Consider the following 20,642-nt stretch of genomic DNA (forward strand, 5'->3'; position numbering starts at 1 on the left):
GGTAAAACCAAAGAACCTATTTTTCCATCTATTATGTTTAAATAACATTTATATTGTTCCGGGGGGTAAGGCCGTTTTCAGACGAGACGCTTTGTGGCCGAGAAACAGACACTGTGTACACCGACTAGAGGGGACGTGTCACCGAATCAGTGGCAAGAAACGAAGTCAGTGTCACAAAGTGTCTCATCTGAAAGCTTTCTAATGTAGAACTTCTACATGTCTCAGTCCCAGTCCAGGGGTGAAACATACCGCTAGAATCTTGGGGGAATGTCCAAATACCCCACAGTCCACAGAATAATATATGAGCCGTACAGTCTGTTTTACACACAGATTTCTTTACTAAAATACCTAAAATGCCTAGTCCGGTTAAGTGTCGGTTAACATTCAGTTTAGTTTACTTGTCTTTACGGATAAGGCAGACCAGCTGATAACAGAATTTATTACCGGCAGATTTTCAAAGTTTTAAGTGTCCGTTAACTTTAATCGGACACTGTAAGCCGCCATATCTCTATATAGTATGTTTTACGTTTATTCTTTGGTTTTAGCCATTATGTATAATCATAGATATATATATCATGTGTATATTATATTATTATTATTATATTATGTTTAAATATGTCTAATGTCTATGTGTATAATATCCGTAGAGTAATATAAATCATCATGTAATAATATCTATGATAGTGTGGTCTATCATCTATATTTTATATAGGCCAACCTCAATCGTCGGCATTCGGCGGAGATAATTGACAATTCTAATAATTCCATTAAAAAAAAAATATAATTTATGTAGTCCTTATAAAAATATATAAAAATTAAGCCTTAAAAAAATGTTTAAGGCTTACAATATAATTCTCCAGAATCAGTTTAGGTTATCCAACCTAGATTTTAAGTCTTTGAGTAATGGTTGTGTATCTGTGATATTGTGAAGAGATGACACACCAGTAATTACTGAGTATATACTTTCCAATACTATTTTATAATGTTCCTTTGTTGTGGTTGTATAATTTAACTGAAAAAATAATGAAACTATGTTACAACCGTGCTTTTCATGTGTTCGAGAGATAAGCGATATCTTTATCAAATTTGATTGTCCTTTATCAGTATTTACTTCCATTGACCATACTGATTACTAGTCCGTCTAGGCCCGTACCCCATGGCCCATGGAATAATTCTATAATGCATAAATAGTAGCAGTGCGCGAACGAAATGGTTTGAGTGGCGGCAAGTTCACATTATCCAACTTCCAAGTTCTATCTACAACTTACAAGTATAGACGATTATCCGAATTATCGGTAGATAGTTAAATCGCGAAGTATTGATATGTCGAAAATCATGAGACGTACTGTTTTTGATCTTCCTTCGTCGTTGCAGATCACTTTCGGCGGACCGATGGTATTTCAGTCTCGTGCCGCACACAACGTCCGGGCACCGCGAATCAAATATCCTTTATGGTATTTGCAGCGAGAGCGGGCGAAAGACGACCAACAACTAACCGGAGATAACCGTGCGTTCGTTAAGGAAGCCGTGCATGACAAGTTCGGTATGCCGGCAGTGATTCACGGAATATCCACGTATGATGTGCGATCTCCATTGAGCGAAGACTCTGTCGAGTGCGTGAACGTCGAATGGGACCCCAAGCTCCAGCGCACCGGGCTCATAGCTCGCAAGCTTGGAAACTATCCAATGTGGCTGAACAATGGTAAAAGCGTGTTAACTACCCTTTTGCAAGTTATCGACAACCATGTGATCAAATACAACCCACCAGGGGAGTTCAATCCACCAAGGAAACCATATTCGTGTCCTAATCACAAAAAACAACTAGGATGCCTTTTGGTGGGTGCTGAGAGTGCTGATCCCCAATATTTTACAAAACAGTATTGTGGATTATTTTATAGAGAAGGTATGATGCCAAAGAAATACCTTGGCAGGTTTATGGTTTCTCCGGAAGCTGCTTTGCAACCAGGTACACCGCTCTTAGCTTCACATTTTCGGCCTGGAGATTTTATTGATATACGTGGAAAAACTATTGATCGAGGATTTCAAGGTGTGATGAAACGACATGGTTTTCATGGTATGCCAGCGACCCATGGTGTAACCAAATCTCATCGCAGAGGAGGTAATGTAGGCCATGGCGGTGAAAAGGGTAGAATATTTCCCGGAACAAAAATGCCCGGACATATGGGTAACAGATACAGGTTACACAAAGGAGCTGAAATATTAAGAATCAACCACAAATACAATGTTATATGGGTAAAAGGAATTGCATCGCCGGGAGAAACAAATTCAATAGTTTATTTATATGATACCATACTTCCATTAAGAAAGCACAAGTCACCACCACCATTTCCAACATCTAAAGTTGTAGATGATGATCAGTTAATTGATTCTTATAAAGAACATGTATACAAATTCACTGACCAAACTATTACTTACGAAGAAGATAAATAAATTTGTATTAAAATAGATAATACTTGTTTTATGATTTTTATAAAAGTAAATTGTTTTTTATGCACCAATAAACCATCTAAAAAACCATTGTCGTAATTATGAATCATAAGATGTAAAATAAATATAAATGTATACATTTTATATTTGTTAATTGTTCTTTTATGATAGACACCAAATTGTTATTAAACGTATTACAGTTTGGAAACAAATATTTTTTTTTGATTTTTATTTAATATATATTATATATAATCAACTTAAATATATTAAATAATAAAAATATGCCAATATTAATATCATTATAAATAATAAATGCACGATCAAAGCTTGATCAATAAAAAAAAATAAAAAAGTTACAGTAAGATAATTCACAAAAATTAAAAAAAAAATATAATTTATGTAGTCCTTATAAAAATATATAAAAATTAAGCCTTAAAAAAATGTTTAAGGCTTACAATATAATTCTCCAGAATCAGTTTAGGTTATCCAACCTAGATTTTAAGTCTTTGAGTAATGGTTGTGTATCTGTGATATTGTGAAGAGATGACACACCAGTAATTACTGAGTATATACTTTCCAATACTATTTTATAATGTTCCTTTGTTGTGGTTGTATAATTTAACTGAAAAAATAATGAAAAGTTTTAGATGATATGTAAATCAAGAATTAATTATAAGTATTTACTGGCAATATGTATGCGTTATTAGTTATATTGTCTGTTGAGGTTGAAGACTCTAATTTAATTATCTTAGCTGGTGGTGGTTCAGTATTACTATGATGATGGCGATTATTGTTATGGTGTATTTCTTGTGAGATACACTTCTTGTTTCGACGAAAAACTGTGTTTTTTTGTAAATGGGTATCCTTTTCTTCGCGATCCATATCTCTTTTAGGACAAGAACAAATTTTTACTGGAAGTACACGACGACCAAGCACTTGGCCACTGTAAATTACAGAATTGTTGATAATTTTTTTGAGATTTTGTTATAATTTACAAAGATTTAAAGTACATACGTGTAATCTTCTAATGTGAATATTACAATTATAGGACGACGTTGCATTCCACTAATACAAGAAGTCTTGCATACAAATCTATAGGATAATCTGGTACTATCTGACCCATGTTCAGGTCTAGATAAAAGTGTAACTACACTTTTACGCTTACTAACTTGATCTGTATGATAGGTTGTACTTTCATTATCACAACGTATTACATGTTCTAAATGTGTAAAACCTACAAAAAACGAATCAACATAAGCAAAATGTTAAATAATGTGTCTAAATCAAAATTCTAATGGGTAGTTTCGGAGTTATTAAAATTCTAATACTAAGGATAATAATCATAAAAATGGTTTTACAAAAAAAATAAACACAATTTAATATTAGATATAGTATTAATTACCTGGACCTTCTACAAATTATTTATATTAATAGACCATTATTTATTAGTAATTACTAACATTTTAAAATTATTGAAGCCAAATTGTTATATTGATATATTATCCTTAGAACACTTTTACTCAATAAATACTTCTTTGAATTTTGATTTAGATTCATCAAAATTCTCAAAAAATCTCTGCTGAATAATTTAAAATGAAAAGGGGGGTTTATACTTGAAATACAGAAGCTTTGTATTGTCGCAGGATTATCTTTAAGTGGTATAATATTCTTTTAAGCATTCAAAAATATGGTCTTGAAGTATTTAAAACAATACCAAAAAGTATTTGAACATAATATGCATAAAAGTAGGGTGAACAATGAGCATACTTAAAAAATTACCCTGATAATATATATTTTAAACTTTTGCTCTATCAAAACTCAAGGGGTATAGAAAAAAAAGGTGAGATATTGACGTTTGACATAATCAGAATCTATTGTATAATATATAAATATAAAAACATGTAATATACAATCATCAATAAACACTGAAATACACCATAAAGCAGGGTTTGAACAGTCAACAATTGAGCATTTAATTTATGTTTTTGAATCATTAATTTATTTACTAACAAAATTTTCTAAATACTTAAGGAAGAAATTGAACTCCTCAATTTTCAATCACTTGACTCCCTATACAGGGATGACAAACCATTCAGTACCCACATGTCAAATAATTTGATGACCCTCTTGTTAAACTTAAAAAATTCCTACATCCATGGCTTGAATGATAAAAAAAAACAAGTTGAGGGTGTCATTAAAAGAGGGTAAAACACGTGTCATAGGTTTGCCATCTCTGAACTATAACAATTAACAACCTATATCTACTTGAAACTATGAAACATAATATGTTTTGTATTATTTACCTTTGTTAAACTGATCTATAGGTGATAAATGTTGTAAACAACGATCAACAGGTTCTTTTAACCAATCTGCTGAACTATACATAGGCATAGCACGTACAAATAATAACATATTATTGGCAATCTTGTCATAATCACATTTAAAATTTAACAAAAGCACTTTATTTATGTCGATAAAAAGTTTTTGCAGTGTAACTGAATACTAGAGGAAATAAAATTATAATAATTAGAACTATTACATAATTCATAATGTTAACATCATACATACATTCCATTTTTGACGGTATGACTGGGAACTGGAATCCAACAACACTTCAAAATTAGTGCTACCACCAAATTCATCCTGGCAGGGTATAATACCAGTTGGTGATGATTTTACAGAACCAGCTGTACATGTTTCATGATTTTCTTGGTCGTCATCAGGCTAAAATATAAATAATATGCTATAATTAAATTTGTAATACATTTTAGATTTTGAGAAAATTAATGTATGCATCTTTTAGTGTTGTAAAAACTAAAAATGTTTCAACCAGCCAATTTGAGTGATTTTTGGTGGAAATCAACCCAGTTTGTCAAAAGTAAAAAGTTCTTCATACTCATCAAAACAATTGGAGAAAAAAAAAAATAAAGAACAATCACCATTTTTAAATATTTTTAAAAAATTTTAAATATTTCAAATGATTTTCTTTTTTTGTTCTATTTAAAAATATTTTCTAGATTTATAGTTTTATTTCAATGTGCATTTAGTAAAATGTTGGTTTGTAGTAAAAAAAACTTGGATTTTAATATCATGTTCCAGGTTTATCATGTTTTTTTCCCAGCACTAACAAAATATTAAAAATACAAAGCAACAGTTTTTTTATGAATGTTTTTAAGTTCAAATCTTTCTAAAATTTGTCAGAATTATGAAAATATTTTAAGTAAATAACACATATAGCTTAAAAATTGAATACAAGATTCTTCATAAGATTATCTTCACCTGCACTCCAATATGGAACATCACTCAAACCCCCTCATAGCTCAACTTCATACCAATGCCCTTCCAGACAACCCAGCCAGATGCCTCAAACGTGAATGGCCCAGAGATCTTCTCAACGCACATTAAATCATTAATCATGTATATTACTATTTCTCCCTAAATTACCTTCCACGTAGGAATTTCTAATATCAAACTTCTACTCATTGTACTCCCCTCATCGCCACTTTTAATCATTATTCACATTTACTTATTGTACCATTTTTGTATAGATTGTAAATTTTCATAAATAAACGACATTTAAAAAAAAAAAAAGATTATTTTATTGAAATCATTTTTTGTATGCATTGATTTATTACTGAAATAAATTTTACCATATCCACCTACTCAAAGAATAGACTTAACGTGACATGACCAAAACAACAGAGCGACTTCCCCAATTTTTTTATTTTACTCATTAAAAATACATATTGAATACTTTTTGACAAAATAGTAGAAGTGCAATGCCCTTAATCAATATTACAATAAGATTATGACAAAATTATTCAAATTATTTATACAGATAATATTAATCTGAATAATTGTCATAGTCTCATAGATATCTAACTCAATATAAGTTACCGTTGGCGGAAGATTCAAATCCACAATCCTTCCATTCTCCATCGGCATTGAAAAATAGTATTCATTGAAATCATTTGGATTCAAAAAGACTCCATCAGACTGATTTTGTAACAGTGGTGTTAAGCTCTCATTACATCTAATAAAAATTAAATCAAGTGTATTATAATGTACATAAACCTTAATTATCAAACTTGTAGACTACCTATTGGTTTAAAAAAAAATGTGTTTTAGTTAAGATATTTTCATTAATTTTAATCATTAAATAATTTGCAAATATTTGTCAAACCATTAAAAAATTAAATAATGCATAACATAACTTCATATAATAACGGAAACACATCAATAGTTTTATCTTTTTCTATATTTAAATCACTGTGGTTAAATTATATTTGAATTTATAAAATAGAAAAATAATGTTGCACACTAAATCAAATTTAAATCAGGAAAGCAAATATCAAGCAAAGCGTGCAAAGTGCAAAATATTCAAAAACATGCTTATACTTACGTATTAAAATTAAACATTTCTTCATTAGAATTCTGCATTTCTGGTAGGCTGAGAAATTTTGTATCATCCATCTAATACAAAAAATATGTGTACACAAATCGCTTACTAACTTAATTTTTGAATATTAGAAGAATAATAGATAAAATAAGAAACTTAATACATAATTATTAGAGTTTAGTTATGAATACATTTACAAAAGAACAAGATTAAAAAAATATAAACATACATAAAACTAACAAAACCTGTAGGTAGTGAATAATGCATTACTAAACTTAACCATATAGAATTAATATATTAAATTAGTATTATCTTTTATTTAAAAAATAATTAATAGATCATTTAGACTTGACCATCTTACAACTTCATAAAAGTGGATGGCTCAACGGACAATTGAAGCAATAACATTATACTTAATGAGTATGGGCCTGAATGTTGATTCCCTTAAAAAAACTATAAAAATGCCTATAAAAAACACCAAAAATTATGAACTTTTAATAACACAGGTAGATACTGAATTAGTAAAATCACAAAAGCAATTACAACAGTTGCCGTCAGAACTGGGTTATTGCAGTTAAAATTAACATTTATGTAGTCCATTGTAAAAATATTATCTATGTTGGTCTTATGTTGTTATATCAATATTTAAATATAACATGTATTAAAAATAATAAAGTTGTTGTTTTTTTCTAATTTTTGGAAAATATTATAATAGGTTGTTATAATTGTTATTATTATTAACAAATAAAAAACTCATAATTTTTCTCTGAACTGTTAAAAAGAAGTAAAAAGTGCCCTACAACTTAATAAATTATCTAAAAAGCCACAACAATTTCTAAAAAAAAAATTTGTGTAGATTTGAATATTATAAACACGTTTTAAGCAAGGATAGCATGGTCATTGATGTTACAAAAAAGATGTGAAGTAATAAACAATAATATCTAAATCAAATTCAATAAATCATTCAGGTAACTCATAAAATTTATAATATTCATAGAATAAAGGTAACATTAAAACATTATAAATTAAGTAGGACATAGATACACCAGGCAGTACAGCACATGTAAAATATGTGTTCAAAATAAAGTGTTAATAAATAGGAAAAAATTGACTTAGATGCTTAAAAATAAAAGTTTTAAAATTGAATTTGTTGGTAGTGAATTCAAATTTTGTGTTAAGAAAGTTATATTTTTAAATAAATTTAAAAAAAAACATTTTCATACAAATTTACGTCCAAACTAGAATAATTATTTGGAGTTTGACTGAGTTATTTTATAATTCTAGACTCTAGTATAAACCAAGATCAATAGGTAAAAGCCCAACATTCTGATATTTATCAGTATTTGTACTTTTATCATAAAATATAGGTATTATCTTGTGTACATAGAGGAACAGTGGCGGACTGGCCCGGTGGGACAGTGGGAAATGTCCCACTGGGCCGCATGCTTTATGTGGCCGCCACGCCAATGACAAATAAAAAACATTCAATATTTATATTTTAATATTGGTTTGCTAAATGTATTTTCGACATAGTCCGTGACATGTCGTGCTGTATGGTGTACTGTTATCAGTTAATGACAGTTATGTGAAATAATTTTGCAAGTTAACGATAAGATCTAAAAATAACTAACTGTTGGGTTATACCTATTACGTGATACGTCCGTCTATTGGTCTATTTGATGTCTGTGTTTTTGTGTACAGAGTACAGCTGATATTACAGCTTACAGTTTTCATTAAACTAACGAGTGACGACAACTAAGACTAATCAGACTTTGTATTGTACATTTGTACCATACTTAATTAGTTACTTATAGTGTTCTTCTTTACTTAATTTGTATATTTAAAATGAGTGACAACAATAAGAAATACGTTAAAGGTGGGGCACAGAAAACCAGAGAAAAAAATAAAAAACTGTTAGCTGATTCAGCAAAAAAATAAGTAATATCTTTTATAAGACATCATCTCCAGTAAACTCTGAAGTAAGTAGTTATTTCTTCCATTAACCGTAATTATTTTTTATTTTTACTTTTGTGAATATTATACATTTATGATTTATAATTATGTATACCATGTACATTTTTTAAATTTTACATTAGTATACACAACTCAAATATTACTATTTTGATTTGTTTAAATTTGTTAGTGTGATAGTTCTACTGCTAGTGTATTGGTAAGATTTTTTATTTTATTACAATTGTTTGAATATTCTCTTTTGAACAAATCAATCTAGAAAAAACTTCATTTATCTACATAATTATAAGTTAATTTAGCTAATTATTTTTGTTTAAATATTAGTGTGATAGTCGTTCTACTGCTACACTACAGAAAAAGCATACTGTACAAGATTCAACTGGTGATATTAATATTGATTTAGATTCATCTTTAACTACCAACCAAAAAACAACAGCTACAGAGAGTGTATTGGTAAGATTTTTTATTTTATTACAATTGTTTGAATATTCTCTATTGAACAAATAGATTTAGAAAAAACTACATTTTAAATTACATTAATGTGTTAAAATAATAATGATAATATTGCATTTTTATGTATTCCTTTGATATGTAATGCATAATTTGTTCACATTATACGACTGATTAAAATATTTGAATTCACTTCAAAATACTTTTTTTAATTCTGTCATAGTATCATATGAGGAATGTATATAATATGCTGACTCATAAAGATCTATATTTTTAAGTTAATTGATTTTATAACAAAATTCATGTTAATATTATTTTAGGAAATTGAATCTCTACAATATAATTTGTCATCCAACGAAGAATTATTATTCAAACTAAAAAAAAATGCTGAAATTATTGAAAAGATAAACTTTGTCAAACAACATCCCATTCAACCATCATACTTCAGTAATATTCGACTAGATTTAGAAAAGCTATATTTTAGAAAAACACCAGATGATAAAAAAATTGCCCGGAAATGGTTATCAGTGTTCTGTATTGGTAATGAGCTTAAAGCAATGTACTGTCCATTTTGTATTGCTTTTAGTTCATCTGCTACCATATTTTCTAAGGGTTGTAATAACTTTAAACATATTTATAATGTNGTGCATGGAGGATGCCAAAAAAAAAAAAAAAATACTTTAGACCAACGTGTCACCTCGTAAGTACACTTATAGTTTATACATATTTATACATATTTCATTTTATATTACCTAGTTACAATATATAAAATATATAAATAAATTTATATTCAAATGTTTAAGTACAATGCGCCAATGTTGTGAAGCTTTTATTTATTTAAAAGCTTCAGCAAATGGACAACAGTTAGAAATAACTAAAATGAACGAGACTCATAACCACGAGATATCAAAAATATTGTACAGCCATCTTCCCAATCAGAGAAAGATCACACCGGAAAACAAGGCCATAGTTATAGAGTTGATGGATATGAAGGCGAACAAAAAACTTATACAAGATAAAATCATGAAAGAAAGCGGTAAAATAGTTACACTTAAGGATTTATCCAACATCCGTACCACAGCTGGTAAGAAAAATAATATTTTAGTTTAGTGCTTTTGATATTTCTAGTTTTTTTTGTAGGAAATCATTGTTCAAAAAATGATTTAACCGAAGTTGTAACTAAATTAAAGAGGAAATTCAACTGTACTGTAGAGGTATCAATAGACGAAGACAATAATTTAAACGGTATTTTTATTCAAGATATGATTATGGTAGAATCATTCAGTTCATTTCCAGAGGTAAATTATATTATATAAAAGTAACAAATTATAAAAATACTTTTTTTAATTTTTTTTTGTACAGGTAGTTTTTGCAGATGCCACGTACAAATTACTTGATCTGAGGCTTCCCGTTTATGTTTTAATGACTGAGGATGGCAACGGGAACAGTGAAATTGCAGCGATTGGACTGTTGGTAAATGAGGAAGAGTCAACTTTGCGTTGGTTTTTTGAAACATTCAAAAAGAACAACCCAATATCAATTCAAACTCGCGTATATGTAACCGACAAAGATATGAAGGAGAGAAAGGTAATAAGGCAAGTATTTCCAAATTCTTCATTAACAATATGCTTATTTCACACATTACGGACCTTCAATCGGGAAATAACATGTGAAAAAAGAAATATAACTCCCAAAGAAAGGGATGATGTGAAACTGATATTTCAAGAATTAACATACTGCAAATCCGAAGAAGAATATGATACGATATACACCCACCTTCAATCCATAGCACCTGAATCAATCATTAATTATTATAATAAAAATTGGCACAATATAAGACAGGAATGGGTGATGGGCATGACATTTAACACCGGAAATTTCATGAACAAGACGAATAACCGATTAGAAAGTTTTAATGGCAAACTTAAATCGGTAATATCTACATTTTCCACACTGGAAGATTTTGTTGAAAAACTTTTTATTGTTTTGAGCTGTGTGCGACTAGAACGGGATAGGAATGCAGTGAAATTGGTTCAAAGGCGGCCCACTAAAATGAATGATATTCCAGAGCTACGGCAGTATCATAGTTTTTTAACGACTTATGCTTACAATTTTTTGAAAAACCAATTTGAAAGTTCTGCTGGAACCTATGTTCTAGACAACACAACAGAGGTTTCATGTAGTTGTCTCTTTTATAAATCAATGCGATTGACATGTAAACATATATTTCACACTAGACAACTTCAGAACAAACCATTATATGACCTAAGTTTATGTGATACAAGATGGACCAGAGATTATTACTATAAAAATCAAAGAGTTTTTAAAAATGTTGAGATTGTTCCCACTGATAGCGATACTACAGTTACAACATTACACAGAAAGAAAAAAAAAATCCCATCTACTCATGAAAAGTTCCGGAAAGCATCAATGGTAGGAGCAAAGATCGCTGAACTAATTTCTCAAACATCAAATGTACATTTCCATAGAAAAATACAACAGCTTGAGTTTATTTATAATAATTGGTTGAAAGGGCATGAAATATCAGTTCAAATGTTAGGTAATTATGCGATGTTATTTAATATATATTCAATATTCATAAATAAATTACTGTATAGATGTAGATGATGTAAATACTGTGGAGAACAATATTATGGATGCTGTTGAAGACAAAACTATAACTATAAAGAATGATATTATGGATGCTGTTGAAGACAAAACTATAACTATAGAGAATGATATTATGGATGCTGTTGAAGACAATATTATAACTATAGAGAATGATATTACGGATGCTGTTGAAACTGTAGATTCAGAAAATTGTAACAGTCAGGGTAATTATTCTATAATAGTAAAATCAATAATACTAGATAATGACGTTGTGGATTTAAATAAAAAAAAATTTTAATGTTTAGGTATTGAATCAATAATACTACCTGGTAAAATCAGAACTTGTGGTCGGCCAAAAAGCGCAATTATGACAACAATCGGCCTTCCTAAACGGCTTAAAACTGGTAGAGCATTGGCTAAAAAAACAGAAACAAAAACTAAAAATGGAAAGCGGGATATAGCTGTCGATTCAGATGAACAAATCTACNACGAATTTTAAGTATACCTATTGAAAGCGATGATGAGTTTGCTGATATTGGTCTAAGTGATGACGAAAATTTTGAATTGCCCGTAAGTTACTTATTTTTATTTTCAAGAGGTGTTAGTATTTTATTATATTTAGGATTTTTTTATTTTATAATTAGGAATTATTTGAAAATGACGACCGCATTTTAAATGAAGCTGTAGACAATGCTGATAATATACTGAATTATCCCGTGTATCTTTCTGAAGATAATATAATTAATTTCAGTGGTTCAACGTCACAGTCCCCCATTGTAATTCAAATCCCATCAGATTTACAATCTTTGCCAACAGGATCTGTTTCACCAGCTTCGTCATTTGTTTCACAAATACCTATTAGTAAAAACCGTAGATCCACAAGAAAACTACTTGCTTCTAATACTCCTAAAACAAAAAATATACCAAAAATAAAAAAGTTGGACCCGATTTGGAGAAAAGGAAATTTTTCACAGAATCCCGAGTTTATAAAATTTGTTGGGGAAAAACCAATGCCTGACGAAATAAAAGAAATGACATCACCAAGAGAATTTTTTTGTTATTTTTTTGATAATAAATTATTAGCACATATTGCCGAACAGTCTACGCTTTATAGTACTCAACAAAATCCTGAAAAACCAAATAAAATAACGATAAACGACGTACGACATTTTTTGGGCATAATTACAATGATGTCAATCGTCCATCTACCAAATACGAGGTCATATTGGTCAGAAAATACTCATAATAAAATAATAAGAAATTGCATGAGTGTAAATGTGTTTGAAAATATTAGGCGAAATATTCATTTTAACGACAATACTTTAGATTTACCTAAAGATAATCCAAATCGTGACAGGATTTTTAAAGTTCGCCCACTCATTGACACACTTAACATAAAGTTTGGCTCTGTACCTATCGAAGAAAACTTATCATTAGATGAGCAATTGTGTCCAACTAAAGCTGTATCATATCTCAAACAGTATCTCCCACTGAAACCTCATAAATGGGGTTACAAATTATTTGTTTTATGTGGTGTTTCTGGCTACGGTTATAACTTTGAAATTTACACGGGAAATGAAAATAAGGAAGACGAACGAATTATACACGGTGAACCAGATTTTGGAGCTACAGGCAACACTGTTGTGAGAATGACTAGAATAATACCGGAAAACGTGCACCATAAGTTATTTTTTGATAATTACTATACCTCATTACCAGTGATGATATATCTAGAAAAAAAAGGCATTCACACAGTTGGCACATTTAGACGTAATCGTTTTCCAAACGTCTGTTTGACAGATGATTGTATATTGATGAAAAAAGATCGTGGATATTCTGAAGAGTGTTTCACAGTGGTTGAAGATGTCCCTATTTCAGCTGTTGCATGGAGAGACAACAAGATAGTACACGTGTCCTCAACTTTTGTAGGCGAACTCGAAAAAAATGTAGTGAGTAGATTTGACAAAAAAAAAAAGACCACCGTTAATGTACCTAGGCCAAAAATCATTGAAGTTTACAATAAACAAATGGGTGGGGTTGACCTCATGGATTCTATGATTGGGCGCTATAGAATAATAATGAGGTCTAAGAAATGGTATATGAAAATTTTTTACCATTTGGTTGATATGTAGATTGTAAACACGTGGATGCTGTACAAAAAAGTTACAAGAAAACCAATGAAACTAGCTCAATTTCGAGAGCAGTTAGCTGTTGAACTTTGTCAAACAGAAATGGAAATTAAAAAAAAAGGCAGAAAAACAAAGGAATCGTTGGAAAAGCAAATGCTGGAGGAGCTTGAAAAAAGAAAAAAAAGGACACCAACTGCAACAATTCCATCAACTCAAATACGTTTGGATGGGCATCAACACAGAATAAAATTTGAGAAAATTCGACGCGTATGTAAAATACCAAAATGTAAATTTCAGTCATTCGCTAAGTGCACTAAATGCGATGTTTTTTTATGTTGTAATACAGAAAGAAATTGTTTCGACTTATTTCATTATACATAACTAAATTAAATTTTTATTATTTTTTATTATTTTCAGACATTTTTTTAAAAAATTAATTTATATTCAAAAAATATGATCATGTATTTATAATTTTATTTTATAGTTGCTTTATATCAATAAATACTGATTTTACATAATATATCAATGATGCATAGAAGTGCATACATGCATTTTAAAATTTGAGACGTAATTATTATTGTTTGCCGATAATGCATGGAAGTGCATACATGCATTTTTCAAAATTGAGTCAAATTGAGTACTTACAATTTATAACTAAATTTTTTTAATAATTTTAATGGATTCTACAGGTTTTAATCTATTAAAAAACATTTTTTTTATTACTTTATAAAAAATCATGCAGTGAAGGGTTAAAGAAAAATCAAATTCTAGAAAATATCCATGTTATAAACGAGATATTTGAAATTATAAAATTACTTGGTCGTCAAAATTTACCATTAAGAGGTTCTAAAAATTCTGAAAGCTTATACAAATGGAATGATGAAGACAATCTAAATAAAGGAAATTTTTTGGAGTTGGTACAGTTTACGGCTAAACGAGATGCTACACTGTACAAACATTTGAATACTGCCATAGAAAACAGCAAACGCAGAAAAGCAAATTTGGAAAAGAAATCATTGGTTTCTTGTGGCAGGGGTTCACTTGTAACTTTACTGTCTAAAAATACAGTAAATAAAGTTATTCTATCTATTGTGAAGTCAATAAGAGATAAAATTAAATTGGAATTAGGTGAACAACATTTTAGTTTGCAGATTGATAGTACACAAGATGTTAGTGTTGTAGATCAGGCAGCAGTGTGCATCCGGTATATTTATGAAGGAGAAGTAAAAGAAAGGCTATTTGCCTTATTAAAAGTGGTAGATTCTTCTGGAAATGGCTATTATAATATGTTAAAACAACTTTTTTCTGAACATTCGATTAAGTTCAACAATATCATTGGTGAATCATTTGATGGAGCAGCAAACATGAGAGGGGAGTACTCTGGTCTACAATCCAAAATTAAAAACCAAGAAAACCCAAAAGCCATTTATATATGGTGTTACAGTCATGTACTCAATTTATGCATATGTGATACTTGTAAAAGTTTGGAAGCTAAGAATTTATTTGGATTTTTGAATCGATTATCAACATTTTTTAGTGAATCATATAAACGTATGCTTGTTTGGTTACAAGAAATTAATTCAAGTTTGGGTTCAAATAAATTAAAAAAACTTCAAAAAATAGGGGAAAATAATACACGATGGTGGTCTCGAGAAAAAGCGTTGTATTGGATATTTGATGGAGATCAGTGTCTTTTTCCAATAATTATTTGTGCTCTATATCATATTTCCATTTCTAGTAACTTTGAACCTAAAGTTTGTTTTGAAGCATCTTCTTTATTACATAATTTATGTAACTTTAAAATAATTCTTACGGCTCATATATTTATGAATATCTTTAAAATTGTTGGACCAACTTCTCGTTACCTTCAGACAAAAGGTATGGATTTATTATCAGCCTGGGGTATGATAGATTCTATAAAACAAGAAATTGGACGGCTAAGTTTTGACTGTATTTTAAACAAATCTATAAATTTTTCGAATAATATGAATGATTTACTTAGTAGTATGAATCTTCCTGATGATATATTAGTTTCAAGTACGTTTCCTGTTACAAGGAAAAGCAGAAAAAAGAGAATGTATGATGAAATATGCGAAGATGAATCACCAGAATTACCACTAGACAAGTTTAGAGTAGATACATATCAAACAATAATTGACCAGATAACTATAAGTTTAAATGAACGTTTTACTGACAACAATAAATTGATAGCAGATGTTCAGTACTTATTACCTAAAAATTTTAAACTAATTGAACAAATGCCAAATACTGCATTAAAACATTTGGCAAATTTAGCAAATTTAGAACACATACAACTTTGTTTAGAACTTAAAAACTTTTCTAAAGTTTATCCAAAGATAAACATGTCTACAATAGAGAAAACTAAACAAATATACCATCAGCTTGACACTGAATCAGATGAAAATACAGATGACAATGAAGAGAATATGTATGAGAATACAGCATTTCCTTGTAAGTAAAATTATACTACCGATTTACTTACATAAGTGTAATTTAAAATGTTTTGTTTGAATATTATATAATATGATTTCAGGTAAAAATAAAACCACCATTCATGATACAAACAATTGCTTGCAATGTGTATATAAACTTTTATACAACTTAAACATGCATGTCTCTGCATATAGTGTATTATGTGCTTCTTATGAGTTTTTTCTCACATTATCAGTCACCGAAGTCAACTGTGAAAGAACATTTAGCAAATTAAAGTTGGTTAAAACAAGATAAAGAGCTAATATGTGCCAAGAGAATTTGGAAGCACTTTTAATCATGAGTGTAGAAAAACAGTTATTAAATGACATAGAAATAACAAAGGTCATTGATTATTTAAAAGCTAGTTCTAGTGTTATGAGTAAAATGTTCTTTGTAATTTTCATGTAATTAATAATAAAATGATGTAATAAATTGATTTAAAAAAAAAAAAATGTTCATAATAAAATTGTTAGTAGGTAGGTACCTATTATAAGTTAAGTTATCTTAAAAATTATAATTCATATTGATTATTATGAATTATATTATGATTTTTATGAAGACATTTTTATATTGGGGGGATATGAAAATTAATTAAAAATGAGATACTACCACAGATTAAATAAAATTTATTTAGTTTTATTTAATCTGATACTACATTTAATACAATATTAAACAAAAATTGTGGAAAATGATAACGAGTCACAAAAAATATTTTGATTAATGATTATATTTATTTATTTGATTATTTTTACTAAATATAATCAGTTGGACAGGAAACTGGATTACCTCCCCCCTCCCTCCCCCAAAAAAAAAAATCCACGGAGGGATCCATCTCCCAATCACTCAAATCCCCCCTGTGAGGCGAACGCCCATGGGGGAAATGTCGGGCCACTAATTCTACTTTCCCACTGGGCCGGATCCTCCCCAGTCCGCCACTGTAGAGGAATATTACAATAATAAATTTGAAAAAGTCTTAAGTGTTATTCATAACATAGTAACAAGTAATTTTTCAGTCAGAATTAAGAAACATTATATTAAGCTATTGCCTATTAATATGATGTCAGTGCCCAATCAGTTTTTATCTCTGACCCATTTTCTGATTTCCAACATTGAAATTTAATGTTGAGTAGAATCAACTTTGTATTGTTAGCTTTAATATTACAGTGAATTGATTATATCATAAGATACTATCATTGTGTTGACTTTTTTTATGATATTTTACATACTCGTAACTTATGTAAAAATTAAAATATTGTAATAAAGCGCACAAATATACAAACTCAGATAATGATTTTAACTTAATTATTTAATTAAAAAGTTTATAATAGGTCAAGTCTAATTTTAAAGCATAAGGTTGATTTTGCTGAATGCACATTTTGCTATGTTGTGTGTCTCAGAGAGAGAAAACAAATAATTTACTGACATCTTCAATAAATTATGGTACAGTTATTTTTTACTATGTAGAAAGTAATAACTGCTTACTTACTAACTAATAATATTTTGAATATTTTTATATTTATCATATATAAATAATAAACTATTTTATATATTATTTACAGATTTCAATAATTTATAGCAACCTTTTGAGATTTGCAGAGGTAATTCAACAGAACCAGTAATTAAGGTTATCTATAGATCAATCTCTTTGTCTCCTAAAGAAATAAATCAACAACTCTACTGAAGTAGATAACTAGTTACAAAAATGAATTGTTAAATGTGGAATATAATATATAAACCAGCTCAAACAGTACATCTCAAAAAAAAGGATAATTTGTTTGTAATTTATACTTTAAGCACATTCTCAAAAGGTATAAAAAATATATATGATAAGTATTAAGTATACTATGATAATAGTGCAAAGTTAAGACGATGTTTCACCCACATGTGTTCAGTGTTGTCTCCGTCTTACATAAATAGCAAAGTTAAGGTTCAGCAGTTCTTGATTATATTCTTTGTTTTAATATAGTTATAGTGTAATTGCCTATGATAGAACCAAAAGGTAGCAACATATTCTGTGGTTTGTTGTAAGTGTTTAATTTATCAATATTTTAATTATGGACATAATTATAGTTCATCATTAAATGAAACAAATTATAACAAAATAGACTATGAAAAATACCATACCCATACCTCGACCCATACCAATTAAGGTTATCACATAACTTAACATTTTAATTCTTAAAATTTGAGCTTTCATTAATTTTTGTCTGAAATTTGAATAACCAAAAGCCAAAATATCACAACAAAGAACAGTGTAATTGAACTAACAAATTTAAATAAAGAAAACAATTGTTTAAAGATGCTGTACACCCTATACTTATATTCATTTTATTTAATGAACAAATCATATTTTTACATTCATAGTAAAATTATCTGTCTGATAATGTTCACTGAACTAGCCAATTCATCAAACATAAGTCACAAATTAATACAAATTACAAATAGTGCTAGGTAGTTGTGAACACTAAAAATGCAATTGTACTCTATAGCTAAGACCACGGAACAATTCTAGTTTAGCAACCTATTGAATTTTTTGGGTTTTATTTCTCAAAATATGTGTTTTAGGATGTTTGATAAGAAATAAAGAAAAAAAGGTCGGACAGACTTTGTTTTGAAGTTATCTGAGAAAAACTTCAAAAGTAAATTTTTTTCGTAATGTATTAAAAACAATAAAATACTTAGAATTAAATATTTTTAAATTTTTGTTTACCAAAATGTGGGGTATTTAAAGCTCAATAGATTGGTAAAATCAAAACTTAACTAACTTACTAACTTTTGAAGTTTTATACATTATACGTCTGTGCACAACACTGTACTACGACGCACAGCACCTATAACAGATTTTGATTTTTTTTCTACATATTTGAATGACTTAAAGTACATCACCATATTTAAATGGCGCCCTTCCATCTACAAAGTTCCGGTTGCCAAACTCGAGGGACCTTCCTTCACCTACCGACCAAAGTTGCCCAACTCAAGACCCTTCAGACCTTGAGTTGGATAGGGGCTCAGCCCTCAAAGCTTAAGTAGCCAACTTAGAAAGAGAGGGAGGGGTAGCCCCTAAAAAGTAAAATCGCAAACTATGGAAGGCTATAACGTCCAAAATAATGGATTCCGCAATTTTTTTTGTTGCACCATACTTTTTAACTCATTATGATTATAAAAAAAATTCTGGATAACTTAAGTGAGTTAATGTCAAAAATGGAAATATGTTTAAATTTAAAATATTGCAAACAATGCTCGGGGTATTCACTATGATGAATTAATGAGATATTTTACTATGATACGTGGCCAGGTCACTCACGTGCTAGTTGTTAAATTCGCTCGGACTGTTTAAACTAAATTGAGTACCTAATTATCTACTCAGCAATTTTTGAGCGTTAAAAACTACACATTTAAAACAATCAATTCTAAATACTTTTTTTTTTAAAAGTGTTACGAAAAATATGTTCTTTAAAAACAAAGTCCATCCGACTTTTTTTTTACATTCTTATACAACACCCTAAGACACATATTATGGAAAAAAAACTCTAAAAGAACGAGAGGTGGCTAAACTAGAATTATGCCAAAACTACTTGTGCATTCTTTTAACTGCTAAAAAGGTTTATTAAAAGTGCAATAATTTAAAAAAAAACACAATTGAGTAAATAAAAACAAAGACATATTAGTTATGTCATAACTCATAATACACAACAAAAATGAAAACAAGCATAATTTCCTTACCGTTAAATCGTAAATGTAAATTGTATTCAGGTTGAAATTTGAACACCTACAGTATAATATTATATGAAGATGTGCTCATATAATTAACACAATTAATTCAAAATTGAATGACCATACAGTTATTCTCACTAAGACAAACTTATCACAGGCACCAGTAAGTAATCCACCGAAGATTGCACCTGTAACCCGTTTAGTGAATAGACAGCAGCGTATACTGCACTACTGCAGTACAGGCACACAGCAACAATGTACACTGCACAGTGCACAGTGGGCACCTTGAGACTTGGACGAACATCGGAACATGTGTACCGGGTAGCATAACAAAAAAAGAATAGATAATATATTTTGTATTTATTTATTATTATTCTATGATAATAATAATATATAAGGTGTATAACCTCAGAATATATACCGCGAAA

At 29.3% G+C, this 20,642-nt stretch overlaps 5 protein-coding genes across 7 annotated transcripts; 4 read left to right on the top strand and 1 right to left on the bottom strand.

The window, feature by feature from the left end:
- The first annotated feature begins 1,106 nt into the window (after positions 1–1,106).
- LOC111031744 (39S ribosomal protein L3, mitochondrial) lies at positions 1,107–2,594 on the top strand. Its single transcript, XM_022311815.1, has one exon. It carries the CDS (start codon positions 1,324–1,326, stop codon positions 2,449–2,451), a length of 1,128 nt encoding a protein of 375 aa, XP_022167507.1. The 5' UTR covers positions 1,107–1,323; the 3' UTR covers positions 2,452–2,594.
- Positions 2,595–2,802: 208 nt separating this feature from the next.
- LOC111031748 (cellular tumor antigen p53-like) lies at positions 2,803–20,581 on the bottom strand. Of its 3 annotated transcripts, none has more exons than XM_022311819.1 (8): positions 20,224–20,581; positions 6,851–6,921; positions 6,346–6,481; positions 5,017–5,172; positions 4,752–4,950; positions 3,463–3,682; positions 3,133–3,391; positions 2,803–3,070 (listed from the first exon to the last, which is right to left on the bottom strand). In XM_022311819.1, the coding sequence occupies exons 2-8, from the start codon at positions 6,919–6,921 to the stop codon at positions 2,921–2,923; spliced, it is 1,191 nt and encodes a 396-aa protein (XP_022167511.1). In that variant the 5' UTR covers positions 20,224–20,581; the 3' UTR covers positions 2,803–2,920. The 3 variants fall into 3 exon arrangements, with proteins under 3 accessions (XP_022167511.1, XP_022167513.1, XP_022167512.1); XM_022311820.1 differs by lacking the exon at positions 20,224–20,581 and adding an exon at positions 12,205–12,290 and having other exon boundaries at positions 2,921–3,070; XM_022311821.1 differs by lacking the exon at positions 6,851–6,921 and having other exon boundaries at positions 20,224–20,580.
- Positions 9,916–12,198, top strand: LOC111031746. Its single transcript, XM_022311817.1, has 4 exons — positions 9,916–10,352; positions 10,409–10,566; positions 10,631–11,828; positions 11,887–12,198. The coding sequence occupies exons 1-4, from the start codon at positions 10,076–10,078 to the stop codon at positions 12,174–12,176; spliced, it is 1,923 nt and encodes a 640-aa protein (XP_022167509.1). The 5' UTR covers positions 9,916–10,075; the 3' UTR covers positions 12,177–12,198.
- LOC111031750 (piggyBac transposable element-derived protein 3-like) lies at positions 12,373–14,025 on the top strand. The gene is made up of 2 exons (XM_022311822.1): positions 12,373–12,448; positions 12,523–14,025. Exon 2 carries the CDS (start codon positions 12,889–12,891, stop codon positions 14,008–14,010), a length of 1,122 nt encoding a protein of 373 aa, XP_022167514.1. The 5' UTR covers positions 12,373–12,448; positions 12,523–12,888; the 3' UTR covers positions 14,011–14,025.
- LOC111031747 (zinc finger MYM-type protein 1-like) lies at positions 14,697–16,952 on the top strand. The gene is made up of 2 exons (XM_022311818.1): positions 14,697–16,479; positions 16,562–16,952. The coding sequence occupies exons 1-2, from the start codon at positions 15,294–15,296 to the stop codon at positions 16,753–16,755; spliced, it is 1,380 nt and encodes a 459-aa protein (XP_022167510.1). The 5' UTR covers positions 14,697–15,293; the 3' UTR covers positions 16,756–16,952.
- Positions 20,582–20,642: the final 61 nt, after the last annotated feature.

The sequence above is a fragment of the Myzus persicae genome, unplaced genomic scaffold (genome assembly GCF_001856785.1).
Source record: "Myzus persicae strain clone G006 unplaced genomic scaffold, MPER_G0061.0, whole genome shotgun sequence".
NCBI classification, from domain to species: domain Eukaryota; kingdom Metazoa; phylum Arthropoda; class Insecta; order Hemiptera; family Aphididae; genus Myzus; species Myzus persicae.